Consider the following 27,892-nt stretch of genomic DNA (forward strand, 5'->3'; position numbering starts at 1 on the left):
CGCCCTCTCTCTCTCTCTCCTAATATGTATGAGATGTATTATTAGCACTCTGATGTTTTGATAATGTACTGTAGGTGAGCACTATTTTGATATCTCCATTATAGATGGAACGCCTCTGGAACAAAACTGTCTTGCCATATTTCATTTTCCATTTTGTTTAATGTCTTTTCACTTTATTTCAATTTAGGAAGCATGTATCCAATTGAAATGAAAGACCTAACCAAGTGATACATGTTGAGTATATCAACAATTGTGTCTGGAACTGTAGTACGATATGGAAGAGTATGATAGCTAATTGTATGATAGCTAATTGTATGATAGCTAATTGTATGATAGCTAATTGTTCATTGGAACAACTGTAATTGTGTCACATTTATGCATATTCCTCTTTGCCAGGTCGGCAAGCGATGATGTCACGCAGAATCTTTAACCATCAGCTCAATGGATGTTAGAGTTTTGCACAATAAGTTTTACACCAGCATTCTAAATTTCCAGAATAGTTTCCCACCCACAGGCACATGCAGAACATGTACTGTAGCTGGGTGGGTGGGATTCATCATTGCGATAGATATCTCTATATATAGTTCTGCTGTGGGCACACTGGTGGAAGTCTTTTCTGATCACCCTACAATGCCCATTTCCTTTTAGTACATTTATGCATTTATGTATTTCAAGGGAATTGTTCTTAATTTGTTAGTATTCAATATGACATACATAGAGCTGTACTACTTGATGAAGGTTAACACATTTATTTTATTTCTCCAGAATAAAATGTTTTTTACTAATCTCATCCACAATGCGACCGGGCGAAGCAAGCCTGCAGGGCATAAGCTGATATCGCTACATCCTTCATGGCATTCCTCATGTTTGTTACATTTTTTTCATGTTTCTGTTTATTTAAAATGCTTGAATAAGCACCAATCCCTATCTAAATGTTGAATGCGGGTTAGTAAGCTTGTCCATGAGAGCAAAGACATCATGCATTGAATCTCAGCAGCGTTCACATCCCACTTTATGTCTTTGTTCACACAGACTCACACACATTTTACACACACATCGCTTTCCCATGTCTACTTTAGAGCATTGTCAACATTTGTGTTGGTACAAAGGCAGTATGAAATAGTGTTATCAGCACAGTAATAGCCTAATCCTGCTCATTAGAAGGCTTGCTAGTAGAAGGTGCTACTATTTCCATCCACCTCCAGGGTATGCCTAATTTGTTCCCTTCCAAAGCACTGAAATGCTTTGTGCTTTCATACCCTTTTGATCATTCCTTTCTGAATGACACGATAACATAATAAAGCACCACACACGGCCACTACTGTTTAATTACAGTTCTATAAATGTATGGTAAATTAAGATTAAAATACCAGCATATGTTGAATGGTAAACCATCTAACTAAGATTTAACCTCAAAACATCTGAGGTTAAACACTTTTGAATAGTGTCTGTTCAGTCCACCATGGGAGATTTGACATGGTTTGTCTTCACAAGCTAAACTCAATGTGACTATATTTATTTGACATCTTCCTATAACCTAAGCCACCAGTAGATGTTGCTCTAGATTCAGTAGTGTGACACCCTCCCCATCTCAAAAAGTGAAGTATGGCAGTGAAGCAATATCGGGTGACAAGAGATACTATATGCCATTATTGTATTACTGTCTCAGCCCTGTACACAGAGGTGTACTGGAGAATATTTGGGTCAGCGGTCGGATTTGAGGCAAGCTTGATTTGTTGTTTAACCCAGAGCATAAATGAATGACATGTTCTAACACAGCTTCTTGTTTCTAAAAAATCCCTTTAAAAAAATGATACAATGTTATTTCACATCTCTCAAACCAATCCTGCCAAACCCTTACACTAGCAGCACAGTTGTTAGATGCCACTCACTCACCTCACCGTTTATTCTCTCCTTGTGCATTTCTGAGCTCATGGCCAAGTCTTCTAGTGCTTTTTTTCCCTCATCGTTTAGATAATCCACGTTTGACTGGAGTAGAAAGTGCTCATGAAATAGAAAACACTATAAATTATTTAGAAATATTTAAATTAAGGGTGATTAACATCAAACCGTTGTGGTGGTTGATTTTCGAAGGATGGTTTTCTGTGGTTTCAGGGAAGGGTTAGAATGAGACACACAAGGCAGTTTTGTAGGTGGGAAACTATGGCTGACACTGAGGCCGCCATTTTCTAACATGAGCTGGGATGGTGGTGAGGAGGAGGAACACTGATGGACAGGGCTCATGTCATCAGTAAATTCTGGCTGTAAGTGCATATCTGTGTTGTCAACGTCATATTGCAGGTCACAGTCAGGGCAGTACCCGTGATACTGGACCTTTTCACTGAATCGGACCCTCTCCCGGGTTGCCTGAGGGCATTTGGTCTTTTCATGCCGTAGCAAAGGCATAGGCATAAGTCCTCTCTCTTCCTTTGTACTATTAGAGATGCAGTATGATAAGTCTCTGTTTGGCTTCCCTGGGAAAACACCATTACGCATAAGAGTCCCGTTAGCCTTGGCTAGTAGGCTCCCTGATAGTGGGTTCTTGTTGTGCTCCTCTGCTTTGATAGGTGTCAGCCTGGGAGGGGGCAGCGGAGGGTGGGGCTTCTTCATCACGGTCAGGATGGCGTGGCTGACAGACGGGGGCCTAAAGATGGCGATCTTGATCTTGTCAATGCTGGAGGCTGTGGTGGTGGTGGTGGTGCTGCTAGAGCTGCTGTTCAGGGTGTCTGTCTTGGAACTGTCTGTCATTTCCTCCTCCAGCTGTAGGTCACACGTGAGGGAGTCGATCTCATGCACAACCTGCACCAGGAGAAAAGGAAAAGGAGGACAGTACATATTTAGTTTGACAGACATTGAAATATAACAGACTAATAGAGTAGAAAATACAGCAGCAGCCAAAATGTTACTGTATGAAGCACTTGTTGTTGTCCAACCTGGTTAGTAAATAGTTAGGCAGGGGGAGGGAGCTTCTACTAGGCTAACATATGGAATTGTTTTAAGATGGTCATACCAAGGATCATTTAGCTATTTGATTTTGAGTTTTAGGACCCCTTTAGGTATATAACAAACAAAAAAATATATACTCTATATACTCTATATAAAAAAAATATTTGATGAAATATTGAATTTGGCCTTACTGCTATTAGCCCATAGAAACACATTGAATAACAGATTCATACATAGTCCAAAAAATTTATACAAAGGAATTTTGTTTTAAAGTGTCTGTCCTATAGCTGAGAGACATAAGAAAGATACAGAAATTATTTGTATTTTTTTTACCCATATTTACCCCCTTTTTCTTTTGCACTGAACTACTTCCATATAGATATACACTACATGACCAACAGTATGTGGACACCTGCTCGTCCAACATCTCATTCCATAATCATGGGCATTAATATGGAGTTGGTCCCCCCTTTGCTATAACAGCCTCCATTCTTCTGGGAAGGTTTTCCACTAGATGTTGGATCATTGCTGCAGGGACTTGCTTCCTTTCAGCCACAAGAGTATCACTGAGGTTGGGCACTGATGTTGGGCGATTAGGCTTGGCTCACAGTTGGCGTTCCAATCCATCACAAAGGTGTTCGATGGGGTTGAGGTCAGGGCTCTGTGCAGGCCAGTCAAGTTCTTCCACACCGATCTCGACAAACTATTTCTGAATGGACCTCGCTTTGTGCACTGTCATGCTGAAACAGGAAAGAGCCTTCCCCAAACTGATGCCATAAAGATGGAAGCACAGACTCGTCTAGAATGTCATTGTAGGCTGTAGCATTAAGATTTCCCTTCACTGGAACTAAGGGGCCTAGCCCGAACCATAAAAAACAGCCCCAGATAATTATTCCTCCTCTACCAAACTTTACAGTTGGCACTATACATTGGGGCAGGTAGCGTTCTCCTGGCATCTGCCAAACCCAGATTCGTCTGTCGGACTGTGAGATGGTGAAGCGTGATTCTTCACTGCAGAGAGCGTGTTTCCACTGAGTCCAATGGCGGCGAGCTTTACACCACTCCAGCCGACGCAGGCATTGCGCATGCTGATCTTAGATTTGTGTGCGGCTGCTCTACCATGGAATCCCACTTAATGAAGCTCCCGACGAACAGATGATGTTGCTTTCAGAGGCAATTTGGAACTCGGTAGGGAGTGTTACAACTGAGGACTGACTATTTTTACGCATTATGCGCTTTAACACTCGGCGATCATGTTCGGTGGGCTTGTGTGGCCTACCACTTCGCAGCTGAGCCTTTGTTGCTCCTAGACGTTTCCACTTCACAATAACAGCACTTACAGTTGACCGGGGCTGCTATAGCAGGGCAGAAATTTGACGAACTGACTTATTGTAAAGGTGGCATCCTAAGGCGGTGCCACGTTAAAAGTAATTGAGCTCTTCAGTATGGTCATTCTACTGCCAATGTTTGTCTATGGAGATTGCATGGCGGTGCCCTCAATTTTGTACACCTGTCAGCAAAACAACTGACATGTATGTGTTCGTCAGAGTCTCACCTTTTCATAGAGGCATATTCATATGTAGCCAAACAGTTTGGACGCTACTACATACGTTTTCGTGAGAAGACCAATTTTTGGGATGTCTCATGGTCTGACAAACACCGCTGTAGCTCGGCCACCTTCCACCGCAGATGCGGAAGGCCGTCATTGGTGGATGCGGTAGAATGAGACATAGACATCGACTCTAGGGCGTTATAAAGGCCCACTGCAGTCAAAAACTTGTTTTACAGTGCCTTCAGAAAGTATTCACACATTTTCCACATTTTGTTGTGTTGAATTTAAAATTGATTAAATTGGGATTTTGTGTCACTGGCCTACACACAATACCCCATAATGTACAAGTGGAATTTTGTTTTTAGACATTTTTACAAAGCTGACATTTTTTGAGTCAATAAGTATTCAACCCCTTTGTTATAATAAGTTCAGGAGTAAACATTTGCCTAACAAGTCACATAATAAGTTACATGGACTCACTCTGTGTGCAATTGTAGTGTTTAACATGATTTTTGAATGACTACCTCATCTCTGTACCCCACACATACAATTATAAGGTCCCTCAGTCTTGCAGTGAATTTCAAACACAGATCCAATCACAAAGACCAGGGAGATTTTCCCAATGCCTCGCAAAGAAGGGCGCATATTGGTAGATGGGTAAAAATCTTAAAGCAGACATTGAATATCCCTTTGAACATGGTGAAGTTATTAATTACACTTTGGATGGTTCATCAATACCCCCAGTCACTACAAAGAAACAGGCGTCCTTCCTAACTCAGCATGCGGAGAGGAAGGAAACCGCTCAGAGATTTTACCATGAGGCCAAAGGTGACTTTAAAACAGTTACAGAGTTTAATGGCTGTGATAGGAGACTGAGGATGGATCAACAGCATAGTATTCACTTTACAATACTAACCGAAATGACAGAGTGAAAAGAAGGAAGCCTCTACAGAAAGAAAGTATTCCAAAACATGCACCCTGTTTGCAATAAGGCACTAAAGTAATACTGCAAAAAATGTGGCAAAGAAATGTACTTTATGTCCTGAATACAAAGCGTTATGTTTTGGGCAAATCCAACATAACACATCACTGAATACCACTCTTCATATTTTCAAGCATGGTGGTGGCTGCATCATGTTATGGGTATGCTTGCCATCGGCAAGGACCAGGGAGTTGTTTTTTTAGGATAAAAAGAAACAGAATAGAGCTAAGCACAGGTAAAATCCTAGAGGAAAACCTGGTTCAGTCTGCCTTCCAACAGACACTGGGAGACAAATTCAAGGCCAAGAAACACAAGGCCAAATATACAATGGAGTTGCTTACCAAGACGACATTGAATGTTCCTGAGTGGCCTACTTACAGTTTTGACTGAAATCATCTTCAAAATCTATGGCAAGACTTGAAAATGGCTGTTTAGCAATGATCAACAACCAACTTGAAAGAGCTTGAAAAACAAAAGTACTAATATTGTGCAATCTGGGTGTGCAAAGCTCTTAAAAACATAACCAGAAGGACTCCCAGCTGTAATCGCTGGCAATGGTGATTCTAACATGTATACTTACAGTTAAAGGTTTGGACACACCTACTCATTCCAGGGTTTTTCTTTATTTTTACTATTTTCTACACTGTAGAATAATAGTGAAGAAATCAAACTATAAAATGACACATGGAATCATGTAGTAAATGTTCAACAAATCCCCAAAAAATTATATTTGAGATTCTTCAAAGTAGCCAACCTTTGCCTTGAGGACAGCTTTGCACACTCTTGGCATTCTCTCAACCAGCTTCATGAGGTAGTCACTGGGAATGCATTTAAATTAACAGGTGTGCCTTGTTAAAAGTTCATTTGTGGAATTTCTTTCTTTCTTAATGAGCCAATCAGTTGTGTTGTGACAAGGTAGAGGTGATATACAGAAGATAGCCCTATCTGGTAAAAGACCAAGTCCATATTATGGCAAGAACAGCTGAAATAAGCAAAGAGAAACGACAGTCCATCATTACCTTAAGACATGAAGGTCAGTCAATCTGAAAAATGTCAAGAACTTTGAAAGTTTATTCACATGCAGTCGCAAAAACCATCAAGCGGTATGATGAAGCTGGCTCTCATGAGGACCGCCACAGGAAAGGAAGACCTAGAGATACCTCTGCTGCAGAGGATAAGTTCATTAGAGTTACCAGCCTCAGATTGCAGCCCAAATAAATGCTTCATAGAGTTCAAGTAACGGACACATCTCAACATCAACTGTTCAGAGGAGACTGCGTAAATCAGGCCTTCATGGTCGAATTGCTGCAAAGAAACCACTACTCAATAATAAGAAGAGACATGCTTGGGCCAAGAAACACCAGCAATGGATATTAGACCGGTGGAAATCTGTCCTTTGGTCTGATGCGTCCAAATTTGACATTTTTGGTTCCAACCAGCGTGTCTTTGTGAGACGCAGAGTAGGTGAACGGATTATCTCCGCATGTGTGGTTCCCACCATGAAGCGTGGGGGAGGAGGTGTTATGGTGTGGGGGTGCTTTGCTGGTGACACTGTCTGTGATTTATTTAGAATTCAAGACACACTTAACCAGCATGGCATCCACAGCATTCTGCAGCGATACGCCATCTCATCTGGTTTGCGTGTGGTGGGACTATCATTTGTTTTTCAACAGGACAATGAACCAAAACACACCTCCAGGCTGTGTAAGCGTTATTTGACTAAGAAAGAGAGTGATGGAGTGCTGCATTAGATTATCTGGCCTCCACACTTACCCGACCTCAACCCAGTTGAGATGGTTTGGGATGAGTTGGACCGCAGAGTGAAGGAAAAGCAGCCAATGAGTGCTCAGCATATGTGAGAACTCCTTCAAGACTGTTGGAAAAGCATTCCTCATGAAGCTGGTTGAGAGAATACCAAGAGTGTGCAAAGCTGTCGTCAAGGTAAAAGCGTTGAAGAATCTAAAATCTAAAATATATTTTGATATGTTTAACACTTTTTTGGTTACTACATGATTAAATATGTGTTATTTCATCATTTTGATGTCTTCGCTATTATTCTACAATGTAAAAAATAAAGAAAAACCTTTGAAAGAGTAGGTGTGTCCAAACTTTTGACTGGTACTGTATGTAAATTAGATATTTCTGTATTTCATTTTCAATAAATTTGCAAAAATGTCTAAAACATGTTTTCACTTTGTCGGTATAGGGTTTTGGGGGTAGATGGGTGAGAAAAAAACTTTCTGAAGGCACTGTATATAACGTATATTTCCACACTATGCGGTTGGAATAATATTGTGAAATTGTGAAAATGATGATAATGTCCTTATAGTGTAAGAGCTGTTTGAAAAGTCTGCCTGAAATTTCTGCCTGTTTTGGTGGGATGGAGTTTTGGCCTGCCTGGTGACATCACCAGGTGGTTAATTAGTTAATAGACCAATAAGAGAGTTTCAGACCTCTTCCAATAACAGCTAGTCTTGCGTTTCCCCTCCCCACTCAGACCACTCGCAGACAGTCCTAGCAACATTTTTGCTTGAGAAATTACTCATTGCTGAGAAGCTATTTTTGTTTCTTTTTGACCATTTTAGTTGAAAACAATCACAGTAAGGTAATTGTTACCAGAAATGATTTGATATGGAAATAAAAACTGCTTTTTGGCCTTTAAACTAATGAATTATTATAATAACTTTGTAGACATATGGTCCTCTCAAGCCAGATTCGCATGCAACACAACAATATTACACAGTATTCTCTGATTAATTGCTGGTCGTATTTGATTAATTAATTTGCTAGACGTATTTGTAAGGTAAGGGCAAACTAGAAACTACCCATAATAGTCCAATGAAAAGAACACACACCAAACTGTATGAAGACTCTTAATCAAAAGCAAGACCCTCTGGCAATACTAACTTGATAACATACATGATCAGTTTATATAACAATGAATTCTGTGAGTATGCTCTTGCACGTGGTGGACATATTAAGATGAAATTGAAATGGTTGAAAGCACATACTTGGCCCCTCCATACATTCATAGTTGAGGTGATAATAATATACCTACAGGACAAGCAGTGAAAATTGCAAAGACATTTCTTTGTAGCAAATGACTACATCTTCCCTTAGGCATGTTTACTAGTTTTGAGTAGAAATAAACCTTGATTACTCTTTGTGTATGTGCATATAGAAAAATACACAATGTTCAACACTATTATGGAGATAGTCTGAAATTACTTGTTATTTTGTAATCTATTACTGACACAATACCTACTAATTAAGACCTATGAGATAGACCCTAAGATATAAGTTGCCTATCATTTCACATTTCAGTGGTAGCCAATACTTTGCCAAACCATGTCTGAGAACAGTATCCAGATAGTATACCATTTTAAAAGTCATTATATTTTTAAGTAATTGACGCTAGTGAAGTAATATCAGCATATCCACATTTAATGGAATATAAAACTGAGGTTGGGTTAAAAGCTCATGTAGAGTGAAATCTCCATGCAGTCTTAAATGGATCATTTAGTAGGACACAAAAGAGAGTCACAGTATCCATTGCAACATGCTTAGGGGCATGATAGTTCTCTCTGTGCCAAGCATCTGGGTTCAGCTCCCCTTAAACATAGGCTTGAATCCAATAATTCAAGTGTGTGAGTTGCACTAGATAAATACTGCATCTAAATGGGATTTACTGAAACATTGGCTTTGACAATGAACTGACAATCCCCGAGGTGGGTTGTTTTAGTAGCGCTGTTAGATTAACAGATAGTGTACACTCTCCTAAATAGAATATTGATTTGTATTTTTTACTTCTTATTTAACCTTTATTTAACTAGGCAAGTCAGTTAAGAAACAAAATCGTATTTACAATGACGGCCTAGGAACAGTGGGTTAACTGCCTTGTTCAGGGGCAGAAGAACAGATTTTTACCTTGTCAGCTCGGGGATTCGATCTAGCAACCTTTGGGTTAGATCAACGCTCTAACCACTAGGCTACCTTCCGCACCAGATTGATGTTTCTATAACATTGTGTTTAATTCAAATACTTGTTGAAAATGTTGAAAGAGAATCACTATGTCAGAGGAAATGTGTGTCTTGTATCCATCCATTACATCCATCAATTAAGAAGAACAGTGTAGGTTTCATCTAAAGTGACAACCTGTCGTGAAAGGGCGGGGATTTCAGCACCAGCAGGCCGGACAGTTCCTTTCGTACAAACATCAAGGTAGGCTACATCCACCCGTCAAAGCAGGTTAGATTGCGTGTCATTATAGGGACGATGGAAGACCACAAGGATCAATGTGTGAAATCAACAGAAAACAAATATAGTATGAGTTAAATTAATGAATGCACTAAAATTGATATTCCCAACAATTGTATATCACTTAGACACAATGACAGCGCTGACACAATCCTGATACTGTAACAAGGTGCCTATCGAGAAGAGAGCTGCTGTATAATTTGACAGGAGACAATGATCATAAAAACAGTAGGCTAGACTGCATTTAGATGATGAAATGAAATGCAAAACCATACCGGTGAACTACACGTGATCAATCATGATACATGTTTGCACTTAAATGATCAAAGCCCAGTGTACGCACTAAGGCGCAGCTGCGTTGTCATCCTTCGCACATACTACGTGTCCTATGTCTTTCATTTTCACTGATAAGATATTTGGTCACATACGAAAGGGCAATGCATAGGCCATGGACTTAATTATATCTGAGCCTTCAGATGTTTATTATGGAACAATCGTTTTCCCAATCAGCAAAAAATCTATACCCTAAACATACCTGCGTTAAATCAAAACAATGTTCATCTCAAATAAAAAACACAAAACATAAGCCAGTTATAGGAAACCTATTCCACCAACCTCTTTGAGTTCCTTGGCTACATCCCTCAAGTCTCCCAGTATGGTCTCCAAATCCTTCACGATAGTCTTGATCTGCTTTTTGACTTTAACTTTGGAGACTACTCCTTCGGCCGATTCTACATGTGATGTCCCTGACATCCTTCGTTGGCACAATGTATTTTTAAGGATCACAAGTAAATCCTTCCGCTGCCGTCAGACCACTTTGCCTATGCATTTTAATGTTCTGTTTTCTTCACTTTCCTCCCATACAGGCTAAATCACGCAATAATGTAGCGAAGCGTGGTGACAGCGTCCCGGCCAGCACGCCTGCGCAATAGAGCATAGCAAAAATAATATTATCTTAAAAATGTTTAACAAAATAATGTTGCTGGAGAGGTGTTTCTAGACAGTCGCTCGTGACCATTCCGCCGTTACCTTTAAACATTTCTGTAAAAAAACAAACAAATGCTGATATGTCACATTTCCTTGTGGCAAGATGCCTAGTCAGATATCCGGTACATAATTTTAATCAGACTGAAATAATAAGAGAATGAAAAGGAACATGGTACATAGTACACATCAATCCAATCCAAGTCCAATATTCTAACATAATGGTCCATAGGCTGCGCCAGACATCTCCATTGAATGGATTCTCTCTCAAAAATATATGTATATTCTATAGGCTACATACGACAGGCATAGTATATTCATAAACTGCAGTTACTTTACTGAATAAATGACAAGTGATAATAATCCCTTCTTCACATTGCATCTACATCGAAGCCTCCGTGGTGTCTGATAGCCTGCCCATACACCAGGGGAGAGAATGGTCTTTGCACGGCTGCGCGTGTCATGACACGCGCGCCGCAGAAGCAGGTCACCTAAGGCTGCTCTTCATGTTTTGATTTGGAAAGTGATACATTCGTGTTACTCACCATCATTTCCATAGTGTTATGGTTTAAAACAATGTTTCCGAACCGGTACACGTGACATTACCCTCAGCCAGCACTTTCACATAGGCTATGTCATCTATTCCAACACAAGCACACCTGATTCAAGTAGCCAACTACGGTTGGATCAGGTGTACTAGATAAATAGCCTTTAGATCACATTTGTCGAACGGCTGCGGTTCCCGATGACAGGTTCCTGGGTTAAAGCATGGCTGCATTGAAGCAGTTTGGGAAAGTTTTGCACATTTCTCTTTAGACTTTCTAACTTTGGAACAACATAGATAGCTTTCCAACTCATGATTACATAACATTCATCAAGTTCCTGGAATATTTTCCAATGGGCTTGTTTCTTCTGTTTGGACAACTTATCTTATATTGCCTGCATGTTTATATGAGAACAGCTTTTGACTTCTGCTTTTTTGGGTGATTATGCCTATAGACAAACTTTAAGATGTAATGAAAGAATATTTCCAACCATACTAATCGGCAATACTGTAGGCTATTTTGAATAACATCAGATAGGTAGGGTCATTTACTCTTGAAGATCTCATGTCCAAGTTAAGCAATCACATCCATCATCATTGACCTGTGTGTGTCTTGCACACTTCACAAGGCATGGATTGCTTGCCCAGGGTAAGCAGTCATTTATAATACTTAGGCCCCACTTGGATATCTAGTTCAATTTTGGAATAAGCGGTGGGGAGCTTCTGTGGTTTGGTCTGTATCCTCAAACCTTGACCCAAAACATGTCTAGGCTATTTTTGCCATAAATGATCAGAGACAGGTTTGATCAATGATTTCATTTGAATAACTTCATATAGGCCCTATGACAAGGTAGGCTATGTGAACAGACTAGAGATATTGGCTTTGTGAAGCTGTGTTTTTTAATTTGAGAAAAAAATGAAAGGACATTTAAATGCTCCCACTTCTTTTCATTGATTTTCTCATAATAATGCAAAATGCTGAAGGCATACAATTGCAAGTATGTATCAGTCCAAGTTGAGTCACTCAAACGCCCACTAAATTGTCTTAATCCTTCCTCACACAAACAAAGTGATTTGGCTGGTAGTGCTGCAGCCTTAGTTGTATGTCAAGAATTTATCTAAGATCCCATGATTGAGGAGCCCTTTAAAAAGTGCTCCTCAATGTAATTGTCGAACTATAGCCTAGACTATAGCCTATTAACTCACCTGTATGTCTTATTGGCCAGAGTCAGAGCAGGGTCATCATCACTTATGTTGAGCCTAGTATTCAATTAGGCTACAACCTACTTAAGATATATTTTGTTTGCTTGGAGAACTCAATAACAATGCCGTGCCATCCACAATGGTTTGGAGAGTTGTGACATTTGTTTGACAAGCTTTTCTTTTTTTTCTTTTGCATCTGATGCCTCTAATTTGAATTCATTTGTGCATCAAATAAGCACTGGATCATTATAGCAAAAGGTTCAGCTCAAGACGTAAGCACTTTTCAGCAGAGGGCATTGAAGTAATTAACAGGTTAAATTATATAGGATTTATAATGGTTTGTACTTGGATCTCTGTGATTGGTTGTTGGTACCTTTGATTACCCAGCACCCCCCTTGCGGAAGTAAGGCAAAGTTCACCCTGATAGCTGTTAACACTCTAGTCGTTGCCCTGCTGTCTTCGCGTACTACCAGCACAGTTTTGAATCTGGACACAAAGTTAAAATCCAGAACTACTTCATCATGTCTGTGCCTTTGGTTTTCGACGGGAAAGTTGTTATTGTCACTGGGGCCGGTGGAGGTAAATGACTGCTATTCTTTGCTAACATAGCTAGCTCCATTGGGATATGCTCGTCTTGTTAACTAGCTACGTTGTGCAAGGTGGTGTTGTGTTTTAGTGGTGGTTGACATGGTTGTGAATCCATTGTAGGGATTGTGGCCAGGGGTATTCTTATTTGTCTGGTAGCAACAGTGGCTAACTAACTAGCTATCCTAACCAGCAGCAGTGCTTGGCGGCTAGGCGCTATGTCAGAAAGTAGCCAGCTTGCTAAGTTACTGTAGCAAGTTACCCACTGCTGTCATTGTTGCAACACTTTATGCTTGAATCTGATATCGCTCGGCCGTACAGGACAAAGTACATTTAGTTCATTCCAGATACCTTATGTGAAGGCATTCTTGCAACAAAGTACCCAGTAGCCCATCCACGCATGACGACAACATGGACTATACTGGACACTTTGCTGCAACCGTAAGTCTTATTTAACTTTTTCATTTGACCAAGTATTAACTTAAACTTATTTCCATAGGACTTGGGAGAGAATATGCATTGGCTTTTGGTGAGAGGGGTGCCTCAGTAGTTGGTAAGTATTGTGAATGTATGTTTTTAAGATGTACATTAAATAAGCTGGCAACTATACAGAAAATATGCTGTTCAATGCTTAGTTCTTGGTTTAATTGTTTATCTTTTCTCTGCACGCAGTTAATGACCTTGGAGGAGATATTAAAGGGGGAGGGAAGAGCTCTGATGCTGCTGATAAAGTCGTGGAAGAGATAAAAGCCAAGGGAGGCAAAGCAGTGGCTAACTATGGTGGGTAGATGGACCAAGTTATCTAACTCGATTTGAACTTTTGCACATGGTTCAAGAGTCTTGCGTGGCCAACCTTTCAAATCCTGTCTAGATCCCTGGAATCTGAAGTTAGGTTCAAGGCTGTGTGGGCAGGTTACAGAGCAAAATCACAAGCCTTGATACAGTCTCAAATTCCATCCTTCCATTGCCCAATTTTACTTCCTTATGTTTTTTTTTGAGCCCTCAATGAAACTGCGACTGTAGACATCCAGAACTGTTTAGGAGCATTATATCAGCTGTGAAAAGAAGCCATGCACATTTGTCTGTTTGACGGTTCCCTTTTTTACCTGGCCACCCAGAAGAGCATAGACTGGTCTCTTTCTTCCCAGAGTTTCTTTGCCACCATCACACCTTGGTTAGGCATTTTGGGGGTTTATTCTCATGTTTGTTAACCTGCTTATATTTGCCCCACAGATTCTGTAGAAGATGGAGAGAAATTGATCCAGACTGCCCTGGATGCTTTTGGGCGAATAGGTGTGTATTTAGACAACTGGTTTCCTTGTTTAAAACCAATAACACTATGCACATTTAACAATAATTTTAAACATAGCATTGCTGATGGTGTTAAGTCAAGCATGATTGTACAGTGGGTTTGGAAAATATTCAGACACTTGGACTTTTTAAAAAACATTTTATTATGTTAAATCCTTCTAAAATTGATAATTGTTTTTTCCCCCCACATCAATCTACACACAATGCACCATAATGAGAAAACAAAAACGTGTTTGAAATTTTATACATACGTTTTCAGACCCTTTACTCAGTACTTTGTTGAAGCACCTTTGGCAGCGATTACAGCTTTGTGTCTTCGCTACAAGTTTTGGGGAAAAACTCCCCAAATACAGGTGTGCTGTTCTTCTCTGCAGATCCCCTCAAGTTCTGTCAGGTTGGATGGGGAGCGTTGCTGCACAGCTATTTTCAGGTCTCTCCAGAGATGTTCAAGTTCGGGCTCTGGCAAGGCCACTCAAGGACATTCAGAGACTTGTCCAGATGCCACTCCTGTGTTGTCTTGACTGTGTGCTTAGGTTTGTCCTGTTGGAAGGTGAACCTTTGCCCCAGCCTGAGGTTCTGAGCACTCTAGAGCAGATTTTCATAAAGGATCTCTGTACTTTTCTCTGTTTATCTTTCCCTCGAGCCTGACCAGTCTCCCAGTCCCTGCCACTGGAAAAACATCCCCATAGCATGATGCTGCCACCACCATGCTTCACCCTAGGGATGGTGCCAAGTCTCCTCCAGATGTGATGCTTGGCATTCAGGCCAAAGAGTTTTGGTTATTAGGCCAGAGAATCTTGTTTCTCATGTTCTGAGAGTCTTTTAGGTGCCTTTTGGCAAACTTCAAGCGGACTGTCATGTGGCTTCCGTCTGGCCACTCTACCATAAAGGCCTGATTGGTGGAGTGCTGCAGAGATGGTTGTCCATCTGGAAGGTTCTCCCATCTCCACAGAGAAACTCGAGAGCTCTGTCAGTGACCGTCGGGTTCTTGGTCAGGGAGGTGACCAAGGCTCTTCTCTGATTGCTCAGTTTGGCCAGGCTGCTAGCTCTAGGAAGAGTCTTTGTGGTTCCAAACTTCTTCCATTTAACATTGCTGGAGAACTGATTTCTTGGGGACCTTCAATGCTGCAGAAATGTTTTGGTACCCTTCCTCAGATCTGTGCCTCCACAAAATCCTGTCTCTGAGCTCTACGGAGAATTCTACCACCTCATTGCTTGGTTTTTGCTCTGACATGCACTGTCAACTGTGTGATCTTTATATGGATAGATAGATAGATAGATGATGTGTGCCTTACCAAATCATATCCAATCAATTGAATTTACCACAGGTGGACTCCAATCAAGTTGTAGAAACATCTCAAGGATGATGACTGGTAACAGGATGCACCTGAGCTCAATTTCAAGCCACATAGCAAAGGGTCTGAATACTTACGTAAATAAGGTATTTCAGTTATGTTATATACATTTGCAAACATTTAACCTGTTCACTTTGTCATTTTGGGGGGGAGGTCTGAATAAGGCTGTAACAAAAGTTGAGGGGTCTGAATACTTTCCGAATGTATTGTATGTTCAGGCTTGATTGAGCACATAATTACATGTTGATGTGCAAATGGTTTGCTTTGGCATCTTACAGTACATGATTTGGTGATGAGAATTTTGAATTAAACAGACCTGTTGCTTTTCTTTTCCAGATATTGTTGTTAATAATGCTGGGTAAGAATGTGATTTATCTAAATCTCTTTAATCAGATTTGATGAGCACTTTTTCCTAAATAAACTGTAGTGTTTCAGATGGATATGTGACATGAAAACTATTCCATTTTACTCAATGTATAGAATAGAGGTCAAAGTGAACAACACCCTGTTTTATTGATTTCAAGGATACTTCGGGATCGTTCCTTTGGCAGAACGAGTGATTTGGATTGGGGTAAGGAGTTTATTTCTGAGTACACATTCATTCTGTCAATCATCACGGAAGGAGAATTTTGCATATTAAACAGTCATGGAATGAATAGTAAATGTCTATCAGGCTGGAGAAGAGCTTTAATTCCAAGGACTTCAGCATAGAGAAATTAATGACTAATAAAGTCTGAGTAGTAATATGCAAGGACAGGATAACCTCTACATAGTTATTGTAATGCAACATTCGAGCCTGGTTCCTCTCTAGGTTTCTTCCTAGGTTCTGGCCTTTCTAGAGTTTTTCCTAGCCACTGTGCTTCTACATCTGCATAAAACCCCACTGTTTGGGGTTTTAGGCTGGGTTTCTGTACAGCACTTTGTGACAACGGCTGACATAAAAATGGCTTTATAAATACATTTGCTTGTATTTCAGACCTCATCCATAGAGTCCACCTGAGAGGGTCCTTCATGGTCACTAGAGCTGCCTGGAACCACATGAAGAACCAGAAGTTTGGGAGGTGATGTCAAGGGTCAGACCCAGCACCATGTTGCCTATGTAAAAGGAAGTTGAGATGACTGTTCTGCTGAATCCCAAATCGTACCCTAGAGCAGGCTCTGCAGTCCTGTAGATCAGTGTGGATTGGATAGGAATAAGCAACATGGTAATTGCCTTCTGATAGCCTGGATGGAATTCTCACCATCGCTTTGTTGTCATCTATTCCAGGGGTTCTTAAAGTGGGGTCCGTGGAGGTACCCCCCACACATTATTATTATTTGAAAAATATATTTACATTTTATCTAATTTGCAATTTCTGTTCTTAACCCTGGCCTACATGGGCCTGGGAGGCTCACAGGGATATTGGTATCCACAGTACTCCAATTGTACTTTTTAAAATCTTTTTTTCCCCCCCCAACTCCATACAACAAAATTCCCTATTACAAATTGTGCAGAATTGTAGGAAATCTGCTTGAAAATGGCAAAATTTGCAACCCATGCCAAGAAATGGGCCTTTAAAATGTTCCTGCTCGGGACTTGGTTTGTCAGGACATGCACTGCCATAGTCCTAATATAACTCCCTGCGTGCTATTTCTATCTCACTCAAGTTGTTCTGATTGAGGGGGGTCCCTGATGACTTTGCCATCATAAAATGGGTCCCCGGGCCCAAAAAGTTTGAGAACCCCCTGACCCATTCAATAATTTCAGCTCATAAGCAGTGCCTAGGGATTCAGAATTCCTTTTGCACATCCAATCAATCCAGCTCTCATACTGAGCACACTCCAAACAGTTAGGTAATGGCCGGTGCAGAGTATAGAGCTGTTTCTGTTAGGTAATTGCCGGTGCAGAGTATAGAGCTGTTTCAGTTAGGTAATTGCCGGTGCAGAGTGTATAGAGCTGTTTCAGTTAGGTAATTGCCGGTGCAGAGTGTATAGAGCTGTTTCAGTTAGGTAATTGCCGGTGCAGAGTGTATAGAGCTGTTTCAGTTAGGTAATTGCCGGTGCAGAGTGTATAGAGCTGTTTGTTAGGTAATGGCCGGTGCAGAGTATATAGAGCTGTTTCTGTTAGGTAATGGCCGGTGCAGAGTATATAGAGCTGTTTCTGTTAGGTAATTGCCGGTGCAGAGTATATAGAGCTGTTTCTGTTAGGTAATTGCCGGTGCAGAGTATATAGAGCTGTTTCTGTTAGGTAATTGCCGGTGCAGAGTATATAGAGCTGTTTCTGTTAGGTAATTGCCGGTGCAGAGTATATAGAGCTGTTTCTGTTAGGTAATTGCCGGTGCAGAGTATATAGAGCTGTTTCTGTTAGGTAATTGCCGGTGCAGAGTATATAGAGCTGTTTCTGTTAGGTAATTGCCGGTGCAGAGTATATAGAGCTGTTTCTGTTAGGTAATTGCCGGTGCAGAGTATATAGAGCTGTTTCTGTTAGGTAATTGCCGGTGCAGAGTATATAGAGCTGTTTCTGTTAGGTAATTGCCGGTGCAGAGTATATAGAGCTGTTTCTGTTAGGTAATTGCCGGTGCAGAGTATATAGAGCTGTTTCTGTTAGGTAATTGCCGGTGCAGAGTATATAGAGCTGTTTCTGTTAGGTAATTGCCGGTGCAGAGTATATAGAGCTGTTTCTGTTAGGTAATTGCCGGTGCAGAGTATATAGAGCTGTTTCTGTTAGGTAATGGCCGGTGCAGAGTATATAGAGCTGTTTCTGTTAGGTAATGGCCGGTGCAGAGTATATAGAGCTGTTTCTGTTAGGTAATGGCCGGTGCAGAGTATATAGAGCTGTTTCTGTTAGGTAATGGCCGGTGCAGAGTATAGAGCTGTTTCTGTTAGGTAATGGCCGGTGCAGAGTATAGAGCTGTTATAGGTTTGCGCACAGGTGGACCCTGTCTTAAATTCATGTAGAGAAATCATCCTTATGATACCCCTTGATTTGCAGCATCGGCACCAAGAATACATGAGAAAACAGTCTTCAAATGTTCTAGAATAGTTTTTAGGTGGCTGCTAGCTTTTGACAGGCAGTGAAGCGGATGGGTTTCTTAACTATTGTTATTGCCACGTGCCTGAAACAGCCTTGGCGCTTCAGTCTAATTCAGTGCACAGTGTTGACTCAACGTGCCACGGTGCCCTGTCTGTGCCCAGGATCATCATGACTTCATCGGCTGCTGGCATCTACGGCAATTTTGGGCAGGCAAACTACAGCGCGGCGAAGCTGGGTCTGCTGGGATTGGCCAACACCCTAGCCATCGAGGGCCAAAAGTACAACATCCACTGCAACACCATCGCACCGACCGCAGGCTCGCGCCTCACAGAGACTGTTATGCCCCCAGGTCAGAGGAGCTGCTGAGAAACTGCTCTAAACAGGCTGAGCAGCACACATTACTGGGTCATCTTATTAAGACTCAATGATTTGAGTTGATCTGTTGTGTAATATTGCGATGAGTTCCCAGTGCTTGACATGTACTGATGGGTGCCTGTATTGTTTACATTTAGATGCAGGAGCTCTACATACCTTTGAGCTAATATCCTATTAAAGCAATAAGGCCTGAGGGGTTGTGGTATATGGCCGATATACCACGGCTAAGGGCTGTTCTTATGCGCGACTGAACATGGTGTGCCTGGATACAGCCCATAGCCGTGGTATATTGGCAATATACCACAAATCCCAGAGGTGCCTTATTGCTATTACAAACTGGGTACCAACGTAATTAGAGCAGTAAAAATAAATATTTTTGGCATACCTGTGGTATACGGCCTGATATACCATGGCTTTCAGTCAATCAGCATTCAGGGCTCAAACCACCCAGTTTAATACAGGAACTCGAGCAGTAGAAAACGTTTGAGGTGCCGGTACTCTGCTCCAGTGATCTGCCTAAGTCAAGCACTGTTGCATCACGTAATATTATGAAGGAAAAAGGAAACCGCACACTGCTCTTGATAGTATCACTGATATTTAATAAGCTTACGTATCGGCCTAACGGCCTTCGTCAGAGCTTTTGTGAATTTTCTGAAAACAGCACCTCTATGTAGACCTAGCCCCACCCACATCAGTTCCACGCATGGAAAGGGGTTGGAGGCAAAGGAAAATAAATAAGTGCTACCAAACATAACAATATGCATTTAAATATCAGTGATACTATCAAGAACAGTGTGCGGTTTCCTTTTTCCTTCATCCTGTTTCAACTGTTGCCATGCACCTGCAATAAGATTGCTCAGATGTGCGAGTGCCTTTTTGAATTTTGCATCATGTAATATTGACATGTAAATGTATTACTAAAGTTACCTGCTATTGTTAAACTAGTGCACTCACAAACTGAGTAAACACTGAGATGCATCATGCCTTCTGACAAATGACGTTTATTTATGGGTTGGGCATTTAATGAGGTGTCGTAGATTGCTTTGGTGGCCTCTGCTTGGCTGACATCTTTTATTTAATTTTCTCTGGTGTCTGCCACGTGATGCCCTTTTTATATCCCATATGAAAGTCGTGTGATACTGCCCCCTTTGCTGGTATTGAATAAAAAAACTGTAGGGCATGGGTGGTAACTCATTCCACAGAGGGCAGCTTGGAGGAGGGAATGTCTTCTGGGCTCTCTATCCTGTGTTTAGTGGGGCTCTCTGTATCCCATGACGACAACGAGGGGCTAGTACATCAGCTGGTAAACTCATTCCACAGAGGGCAGTGTGTCTCTGGTTTTCACTCCTCCCTTGTACTTGATTGATGAATTAAGGTCACTAATTAGTAAGGAACTCCCCTCTCCTGGTTGTCTAGGTCTTCACTGAGAAAAGATCAAACAGAAATCTGTGGAATGAGTTCGACACCCCTGTCCTATGGTTTATGAAGTTTCAAAAAATATATCTGTATATACCAGCAAAGGGCTGGAATATCCCCACAATGTGCATACCTTTTCATGTTATTAGCAAGTTAACGTTTAGCTTTTTTTGTCATAGATCTGTTGGAGTCCTTGAAAGCAGAATATGTGGCGCCCCTAGTTCTGTGGCTGTCTCATGACCAGTGTCAGGAAAATGGAGGCCTGTTCGAGGTTTGTTTGAGAACTGTATGAAATGTTCACTTATGCCTTAAACTGTATCGGCTTACTCCCAATCCTTACTGATTATTCTGTTCATGTTCTCTCCCTGTTAAGGTTGGTGCTGGCTGGATTGGAAAATGTGAGTTGAATCTTTTATTGTCATTTGGGAGTATTTTCACCGTTGTACAATATTTTCCATCAATGTGTTTGTGTAGTGCGCTGGGAGCGTTCACAGGGCTGCATTGTGAGGAACAAGAACCAGGGCATGTCTCCTGAGACTGTACGAGACCAGTGGGACAACATCTGTGACTTCACCAATGCCACCAAACCTGCCAACATCAATGGTAACCAAGTGGAGCAGCCCTTAGACTGAACACCTATGCTGCCATATTTTACCTCTGCCAGATACGGTACAGATATTATTCATTGACTTATACACAGATGTATTGAATTTAAACTTTTATAAAACATTTTTTAACAATAGTATAAAATGCAGAAAGTTACTGACTAGGTAGGTGTCAGTGAAACATTAAAATAATAGTCTTTTGGTGTTGTAATAACAACCAATTTCATGGGACAAGGTCTGCGGTGTAAACCGAGTGGCTCACCAGGGATCAAACCTCTAAGAGAAGGGGGGGGACAAGCTAGTAATCCAGTGAACAAACTCATTGGCTTGTGCTGCTATGACACAATGTCAATTCCACCGCCGCTATTTCCCCCTCGTCTTTGAATAAAGAGCACAGTATCGAGCGGAGCGCCTTTGGGTCAGACACAGAAGAGAACATGGCAAGTGTTCATCATTATTGTCTCCTCCCTCGGCTTGCCCTTGGATGTGCAGCAGTAGCATGGGGGTGGCAGCCTCCAGAGGAGTGCCTCATTACCATGACTTTGTAGTGCTCCTCATTTGTACCTTATTAGAGGACTTGTGGCCGTCTTTGTTCCACAAAATCCTTATTGAGTGACCGTAATGAATCTCCTCTTTTCCTGTTTTTTATTTATATATTTTTAGAGTCCTTGGCCACATTGGTGGAGGTGCTGTCAAGAGTGGAGACTGAGGGACTTGCCCCCAACCCCACCAGCGCTATGGCCACGGCTGCATCTGGGATCAGTCCTGTGAGTGGAGAGGTCAACAGTACTAGGCTGGATTGAAGTGACATCATGCCTGTTGGTGACAGATGGTCCCATAATGATGCTCTGTGGGCCATGTCTTCAAAGATGTCTGTTTGGAGTGTCTTTGACACCAAGGGGCCATGGCTCCAAGTCATACAGTCCCTGGCAGGCTGATGTCAGTGTGTCCCTAGCTGACCTACGGGGCCTGGTTCTATCTAAAGGCATGCATAGTAACGACATGGCTTGTGTCCACTTCGTACTGTGCTGATTGTCGCTGTGCTTCCCCTTCAGCTGGAGGCGGTGGGACAGAAGCTTCCGGAGTCGACCTTCAGCTACTCCCACACTCAGTGCATCCTGTACGCCCTGGGAGTGGGCATGTCCACCAAGGATGACCACCACCTCAAGTTCCTGTACGAGGGCCACGAGGACTTTAGCTGTCTGCCCACCTTCGGGGTCATCCCCTCCCAGGCGGCCATGATGGACGGAGGGCTAGGTTCCGTGCCTGGACTCAATTTTGACTTCACCAGGGTAAAAGCTCCAGGAAACAATCCCAATCATCTTTATTTCTGCAAGTACAGTAGAATTGACAGTTTATATGCATTATATAGAAAATAGATGCAGTGAACTCATCCCATACAGAAGTTGCAAGCAACTGTTGCTGTTCTCACACATTTCATTTAGTGGGTAAATAATACATTTTATTTTGCTTGGAACAAAGACTGAAACCGCTATTGTAACCATAACCAATTTACTCACCTTTGTTCATTCTGATATTGTCACTCTCTCTCAGTTGTTGCACGGAGAGCAGTATCTGGAGCTTTTCAAACCATTACCCACCTCCGGTATGTGTGCCCATTACAGATTCTAAGTATCTCTGAGAACAACATTTTCTGCTTACAAAAGCCTGTTAAAATAATTTGTCTGCATTTGCAGGAACACTGACGTCTCAGGCTAGAATCGCAGATGTGTTAGACAAAGGATCTGGCGCAGTCATTCTCCTGGATGGTTAGTTTTGTTACGCTTCCTTGTCCCTGAGAATTAGTGTGGTAGTGTAAAGGGTATGTAAGTGACATTCCACAGGGTTGCATGAGATGAGCGAAGAAATAGCAGAGGAACTTTAAGAATTAGTTATGGACCTGATATTGAAGGAAGGAAATTGAACACATGCAGTCTAAAGATTCTTTCAGAGAAACATGAAAGAATATTTTATTTTCTCCTGTGGAATGTAATTAATTTTTTATTTTTAAATAAGCTATTTAGCAGGCACTTTTATCCAAAGCGACTTAATCATGTGCACACATTTGAAGTCCACTGTCCTGGCATTGCAAGCGCCACACTGTACCAACTGAGCTACAGAGGACCATTTGGAAGATAACATTGTCTTTCTCCACAGTCCACACGTACAGTGGTAAAGAGCTGGTGTGTTACAACCAGTACTCTCTGTTCATCGTGGGGGCTGGTGGCTTTGGAGGAAAGAGAACATCTGATAAAGCCATGGTAACACCACCAATGCTTTCAAACTTTTCAGAAGTAGTACCGTTATTTTTTTCTAGAACAAAATTGTTGACACCTACTATTTTTCTTTCAACGTAACTTAATCTCATTCTTTCAGAGCACAGTGGCGCATCCAAATAGAGCTCCTGATGCTGTGATGACTGACACCACAACAAGGGACCAGGTTTGTTTTTCATCTAATGTATACACTGATTTTTACTACTAGTGCCCAAACTGTTAGGATTCTTTTCAAAAGTTGAAGCATCATATACGTAGCCATAATGGCTCAACAGGAGCCGGACTCTCAGGATATTTCTAAAAGGAGTGACTTGACATTGATCCCATGCTTTCAGGCTGCCTTGTATCGTCTGAGTGGCGACTGGAACCCCCTCCACATAGACCCCAGCTTTGCAGCAATGGGAGGTGAGTCTTCTGACCTGGTACCAGATCTGTTTTGGCAATCGTGTCAACTCCTTGTCATGCCAAAAGAAGAGTGCCAAGGAGTTGACATGATTGCACCAACAGATCTGGCACCAGGCTTTGAGTCTTCTATATGAATAAAACACTGCACAGTGTTATGCAGGATATTGTGTTGAATCATAAAGACCACTTCTCTCCATTTTTCAGGATTCAAATCCCCTATTCTGCATGGCCTGTGCTCCTTTGGGTTTGCGGCTAGGCATGTGCTGAAGCAGTATGCCAACAACGATGCCTCCAGATTCAAGTCCATCAAGGTGAAGCACGATCTTGGCAGTAATGTCATAGACTGAATAGAAAGGCCGTTCCCATCCAAGTCAATGATGGCATAATGGGGGGACTGGCGGCCGTTGCGAGTGTACCCATCAATCTGTGCTGTGATTTGAGTCAGCTCAACTGACATTACAAAAATATATTAAATTGCATGAGTGACATCAGTTAACTTTCTACATTACCATGGAAACCAGGCAGCCATTGCGAGTTTACCGGTCAAACTTCCAGGGTTAGAGGTTCTAAGCCCATTCTATGTTAACAGTTCCCTATATCTTTTTGGAGCTTGGCACTTCATCAAGAAAAATAAGAACACCCTATCGTTGCGCTTACCTTTTCTTACACTTGTCTCTTGACTATCACTGACTTTGCTGATAGCTGCTTTATCGAGGAAGGTTTGACTTATGACTGTGAGATGTGGTTGTCTCACCTAGCTACCTTAAGATGGGTGCTCTAACTGTAAGTCACTCTGGATAAGAGAGTCTGCTAAATGTCTAGAATTGAAAATGCAATCAGCTGTTTTTAAACAACCATTTTTTTCCTGGTCCCTACCGGGTCCTTTAGGTTCGCTTTGTAAAGCCAGTGCTACCAGGCCAGTCCCTACAGACTGAGATGTGGAAAGAAGGAAACCGAATTCACATTCAATGCCAAGTAAGCAGTTTTATCATGGTTGTGCTAGAGGTTAATAGTGATCCATTAAGATTGAAAGAATTACCCAAATTAAGTCCAGTAACCTCTTTCCATGCGATACAGAATATCCATGTTAAATTGATTGGGTTATGTCTTATTCCTCAGGTCAAAGAGAGCGGTGCTGTGGTTTTGTCAGGTGCCTATGTGGACTTGCATGCTGCTGCAGATGGCTCCCCACAAATTCTTCCTGAGGTACATCAGTCAGACTATTCATGTGTGACGTCATTTCCACCTTTGTGTTTTTGCCTCTGACTAGTTTTTCCTGTTTTGAACCCTTCTAGGCAGGGGGACTCAAGAGTGAGCTGGTGTTTGCTGAGATCGGCCGTCGCATTAAAGACCTAGGGGCTGAGATGGTGAAGAAGGTCAATGCAGTGTTTGGCTGGGAGATCACCAAGGGGGGAAACACTGCAGCCCAGTGGAGTAAGTGAACCCTTGTTGCTTTCCAAGCCCTTCTGTCAATCAATGCAGTCATGTTGAACCTATGCGGCCCGCTTCCCGGGCCCTGATTAAGCCAAGTCCTGGACTAAAAATGATTCTCGATGGAGAATTACCATTGTGCACTTTAGTCTACTACTAAACTTAATCTGGATCTGAGAAACTGGCCCATAGTGCTAATGCCTCAATCATAATTTCATTATGCTCTCCCCCAGCCATTGATTTGAAAACTGGAGCTGGCGCCTTACACAAGGGCCCGTACAGTGGCAAAACCGACGTGACCATCACTGTATCTGATGATGACTTCATGGAAGTAGTGCAGGGAAAACTCAACCCTCAGAAGGTACAAACATCTCCCCAAGCCTACATGCCTGGCAACATCTGTGAGACACTGTAGAAAGCTGCAAGATGACTCAGCAGAGAGAACTGCCAATGTGTAGCACATTCACACTTCAAGCTTGTTTTATTTATTTTTTAAACTAAGTACATCCCAGTAAGAGTGGGTTTTCTTGGCAGGAATGAGCTACATTTAACCTTTCATTGTTTTGTGACTTTTGATCAGGGATGGACAACTGGTGGCCCTCCCTTTTTGTAGGCCCGCGGATCAATTTCTGTAAAATAAAATGTTGAGAGGTAGAATACACAAGGTGCAGTTTTGAAATTTGTTGTGCATCAGCAGTTTCTCAACAAAATTTCACTTAGGGCCTTTTACTGCCTGTGGGTATGCAGACCTGTGAGCCACTGCAGCCCATCATGAGTTCAGATTTGTTTGTGGCTCCCAATAAAAGTTGCCCGTCCCTGATTTTTATACAGAACAAAAATATAAACGCAACATGTGAAGTGTTGGTTTCATGTGCTGAAATAAAATATCCGACATTTTTGATATGCGCAAAATTGTGTGCACAAATTTGTTGACATCCCTGTTAGTGAGCATGTCTCATTTGCCAAGATAATCCATCCACCTGACAGGTGTGGCATATCAAGCAGCTGATCATGAAAATAAAAGGCCACTCTCTAAAATGTAGTTGTTTTCACACAACACAATGCCACAGATGTCTTGAGGGAGTGTGCAATTAGCATGCTGACTACAGGAATGTCCAGCAGAGCTCTTGCAAGAGAATTGAATGTTAATTTCTCTACCATAAGCCGCCTCAATGTCATTTTTTGAGAATTTGGCAGTCTTGTCATAACAGCAGACCATGTGTAAACCACGCCAACCCTGGACTTCCACATCTGGCTTCTTCAGCTGCGGGATGTTCCGAGACGCGCCACCTGGACAGCTGATAAATGTGGGTTTGCACAACTGAAGAATTACTGCACAAACTGTCTCTGGGAAGTTCAGCTGCGTGCTCGTCGTCCTAACCAGGGTGAGGAAGCTGAAAATGTCCCAGTTCTTCCATGGCCTGCATACTCACCAGACATGTCACCGTTGAGCCTGTTTGGAATGCTCTGGATCGACAGCGTGTTACTGATCCCGCCAATAGCCATCAACTTCACACATGCCAATGAAGGAGGGGACAACATTCCTCAGGCCACAATCAACAACCTGAGCAACTATGCGGAGGAGATGTCGCGCTGCATGAGGCAAATGGTATCACACCGGATACTGACTGGTTCTGATCCAACCCTACCAACAAAAATCTGACCAACCGATGCATATCTGTATTCCCAGTCATGTGAAATCATTTTATTTCAATTGACTGATTTCCTTAACTGTAAATCTTTTTAAATTGTTGCATTTTGTTTGTTCAGTGTCGCTCCAGGAAGCCCTTAGCTTATGAACATTAATATTGGGTTGTAAGAGCATATATTTTTATCAAAGTGACCTGAGACTTGTACTTGTTCTTCCAGGCGTTCTTTGCAGGCAAGCTGAAAGTGCGAGGGAATGTCATGCTGAGCCAGAAGCTGGAGGTGATCCTCAAAGACTATGCTAAACTGTGAGGTTGAGCCACAGGAGAGCCACTCAATCAGTTATCTAACTTGTTTGTTTCACCTGAGGTAGCAGCATTAATTGCCAATGTGCATAAAGATGGCAGAACTCACGTCATTGTTATAATACGCCAATAAATCAGCACAATGTTCTTTTCTTTGGTTTTTCAAATTGCACCTCTATTGTTGCACTAATTTCAATGCATCATATGTGGTGAAATAACCTAAATGCGAGTTAAAATGATCATTTGTCCAGTGATTTAACGCTATTTCAACTAATAGATGTGTTACCTGGGGCTGCGATCATGATTTGTACTTTGACGCTGATGAAATGTATAGCGACGTTTAAGATAGCACTTATGTGGAATTCTGAATGTCAGTCAGATGATGGGTGCATGGGGCCAATAAATTACTGCTGCAGAAGGTGTGAAACTGTACATGAACAATATACTAGTGTCAACTGGGGATGCTTGCTGTATTCCAGGGCAATGAAAAGGCTAGCAGAACCTGTCTACATCTTTTCACTAAAATGTCATTTGTGCTCCCAGATAAGGCATTGTTTTTTTTCTCCAAGTGACCTGACTTCCCTAAAATCCAATGTAACCTACATTAATGTAATAAAACTGTACCCATAGTGTTGGCTTGGTGCAACATGCTACACTCATTTCTAATAAATCTAATGCACTTTCATCATGTGGCTTCTGA

The 27,892-nt window shown here is 41.8% G+C and overlaps 2 protein-coding genes across 2 annotated transcripts; one reads left to right on the forward strand and one right to left on the reverse strand.

Annotated features, from left to right (window-relative positions):
* Positions 1-1,403: 1,403 nt before the first annotated feature.
* prr16 (proline rich 16) lies at positions 1,404-11,092 on the reverse strand. The gene is made up of 2 exons (XM_045706952.1): positions 10,353-11,092; positions 1,404-2,799 (listed from the first exon to the last, which is right to left on the reverse strand). The coding sequence occupies exons 1-2, from the start codon at positions 10,488-10,490 to the stop codon at positions 2,065-2,067; spliced, it is 873 nt and encodes a 290-aa protein (XP_045562908.1). The 5' UTR covers positions 10,491-11,092; the 3' UTR covers positions 1,404-2,064.
* Positions 11,093-12,847: 1,755 nt separating this feature from the next.
* Positions 12,848-27,877, forward strand: hsd17b4 (hydroxysteroid (17-beta) dehydrogenase 4). Its single transcript, XM_014172544.2, has 24 exons — positions 12,848-13,047; positions 13,553-13,606; positions 13,726-13,833; positions 14,287-14,346; positions 16,056-16,077; positions 16,244-16,290; positions 16,696-16,780; positions 18,894-19,081; positions 20,703-20,794; positions 20,897-20,921; positions 20,998-21,126; positions 21,792-21,895; positions 22,184-22,420; positions 22,683-22,734; positions 22,826-22,897; positions 23,286-23,389; positions 23,505-23,570; positions 23,740-23,809; positions 24,014-24,120; positions 24,698-24,784; positions 24,929-25,015; positions 25,105-25,243; positions 25,474-25,601; positions 27,110-27,877. Exons 1-24 carry the CDS (start codon positions 12,990-12,992, stop codon positions 27,197-27,199), a joined length of 2,211 nt encoding a protein of 736 aa, XP_014028019.2. The 5' UTR covers positions 12,848-12,989; the 3' UTR covers positions 27,200-27,877.
* Positions 27,878-27,892: the final 15 nt, after the last annotated feature.

The sequence above is a fragment of the Salmo salar genome, chromosome ssa24, assembly GCF_905237065.1.
Source record: "Salmo salar chromosome ssa24, Ssal_v3.1, whole genome shotgun sequence".
NCBI classification, from domain to species: domain Eukaryota; kingdom Metazoa; phylum Chordata; class Actinopteri; order Salmoniformes; family Salmonidae; genus Salmo; species Salmo salar.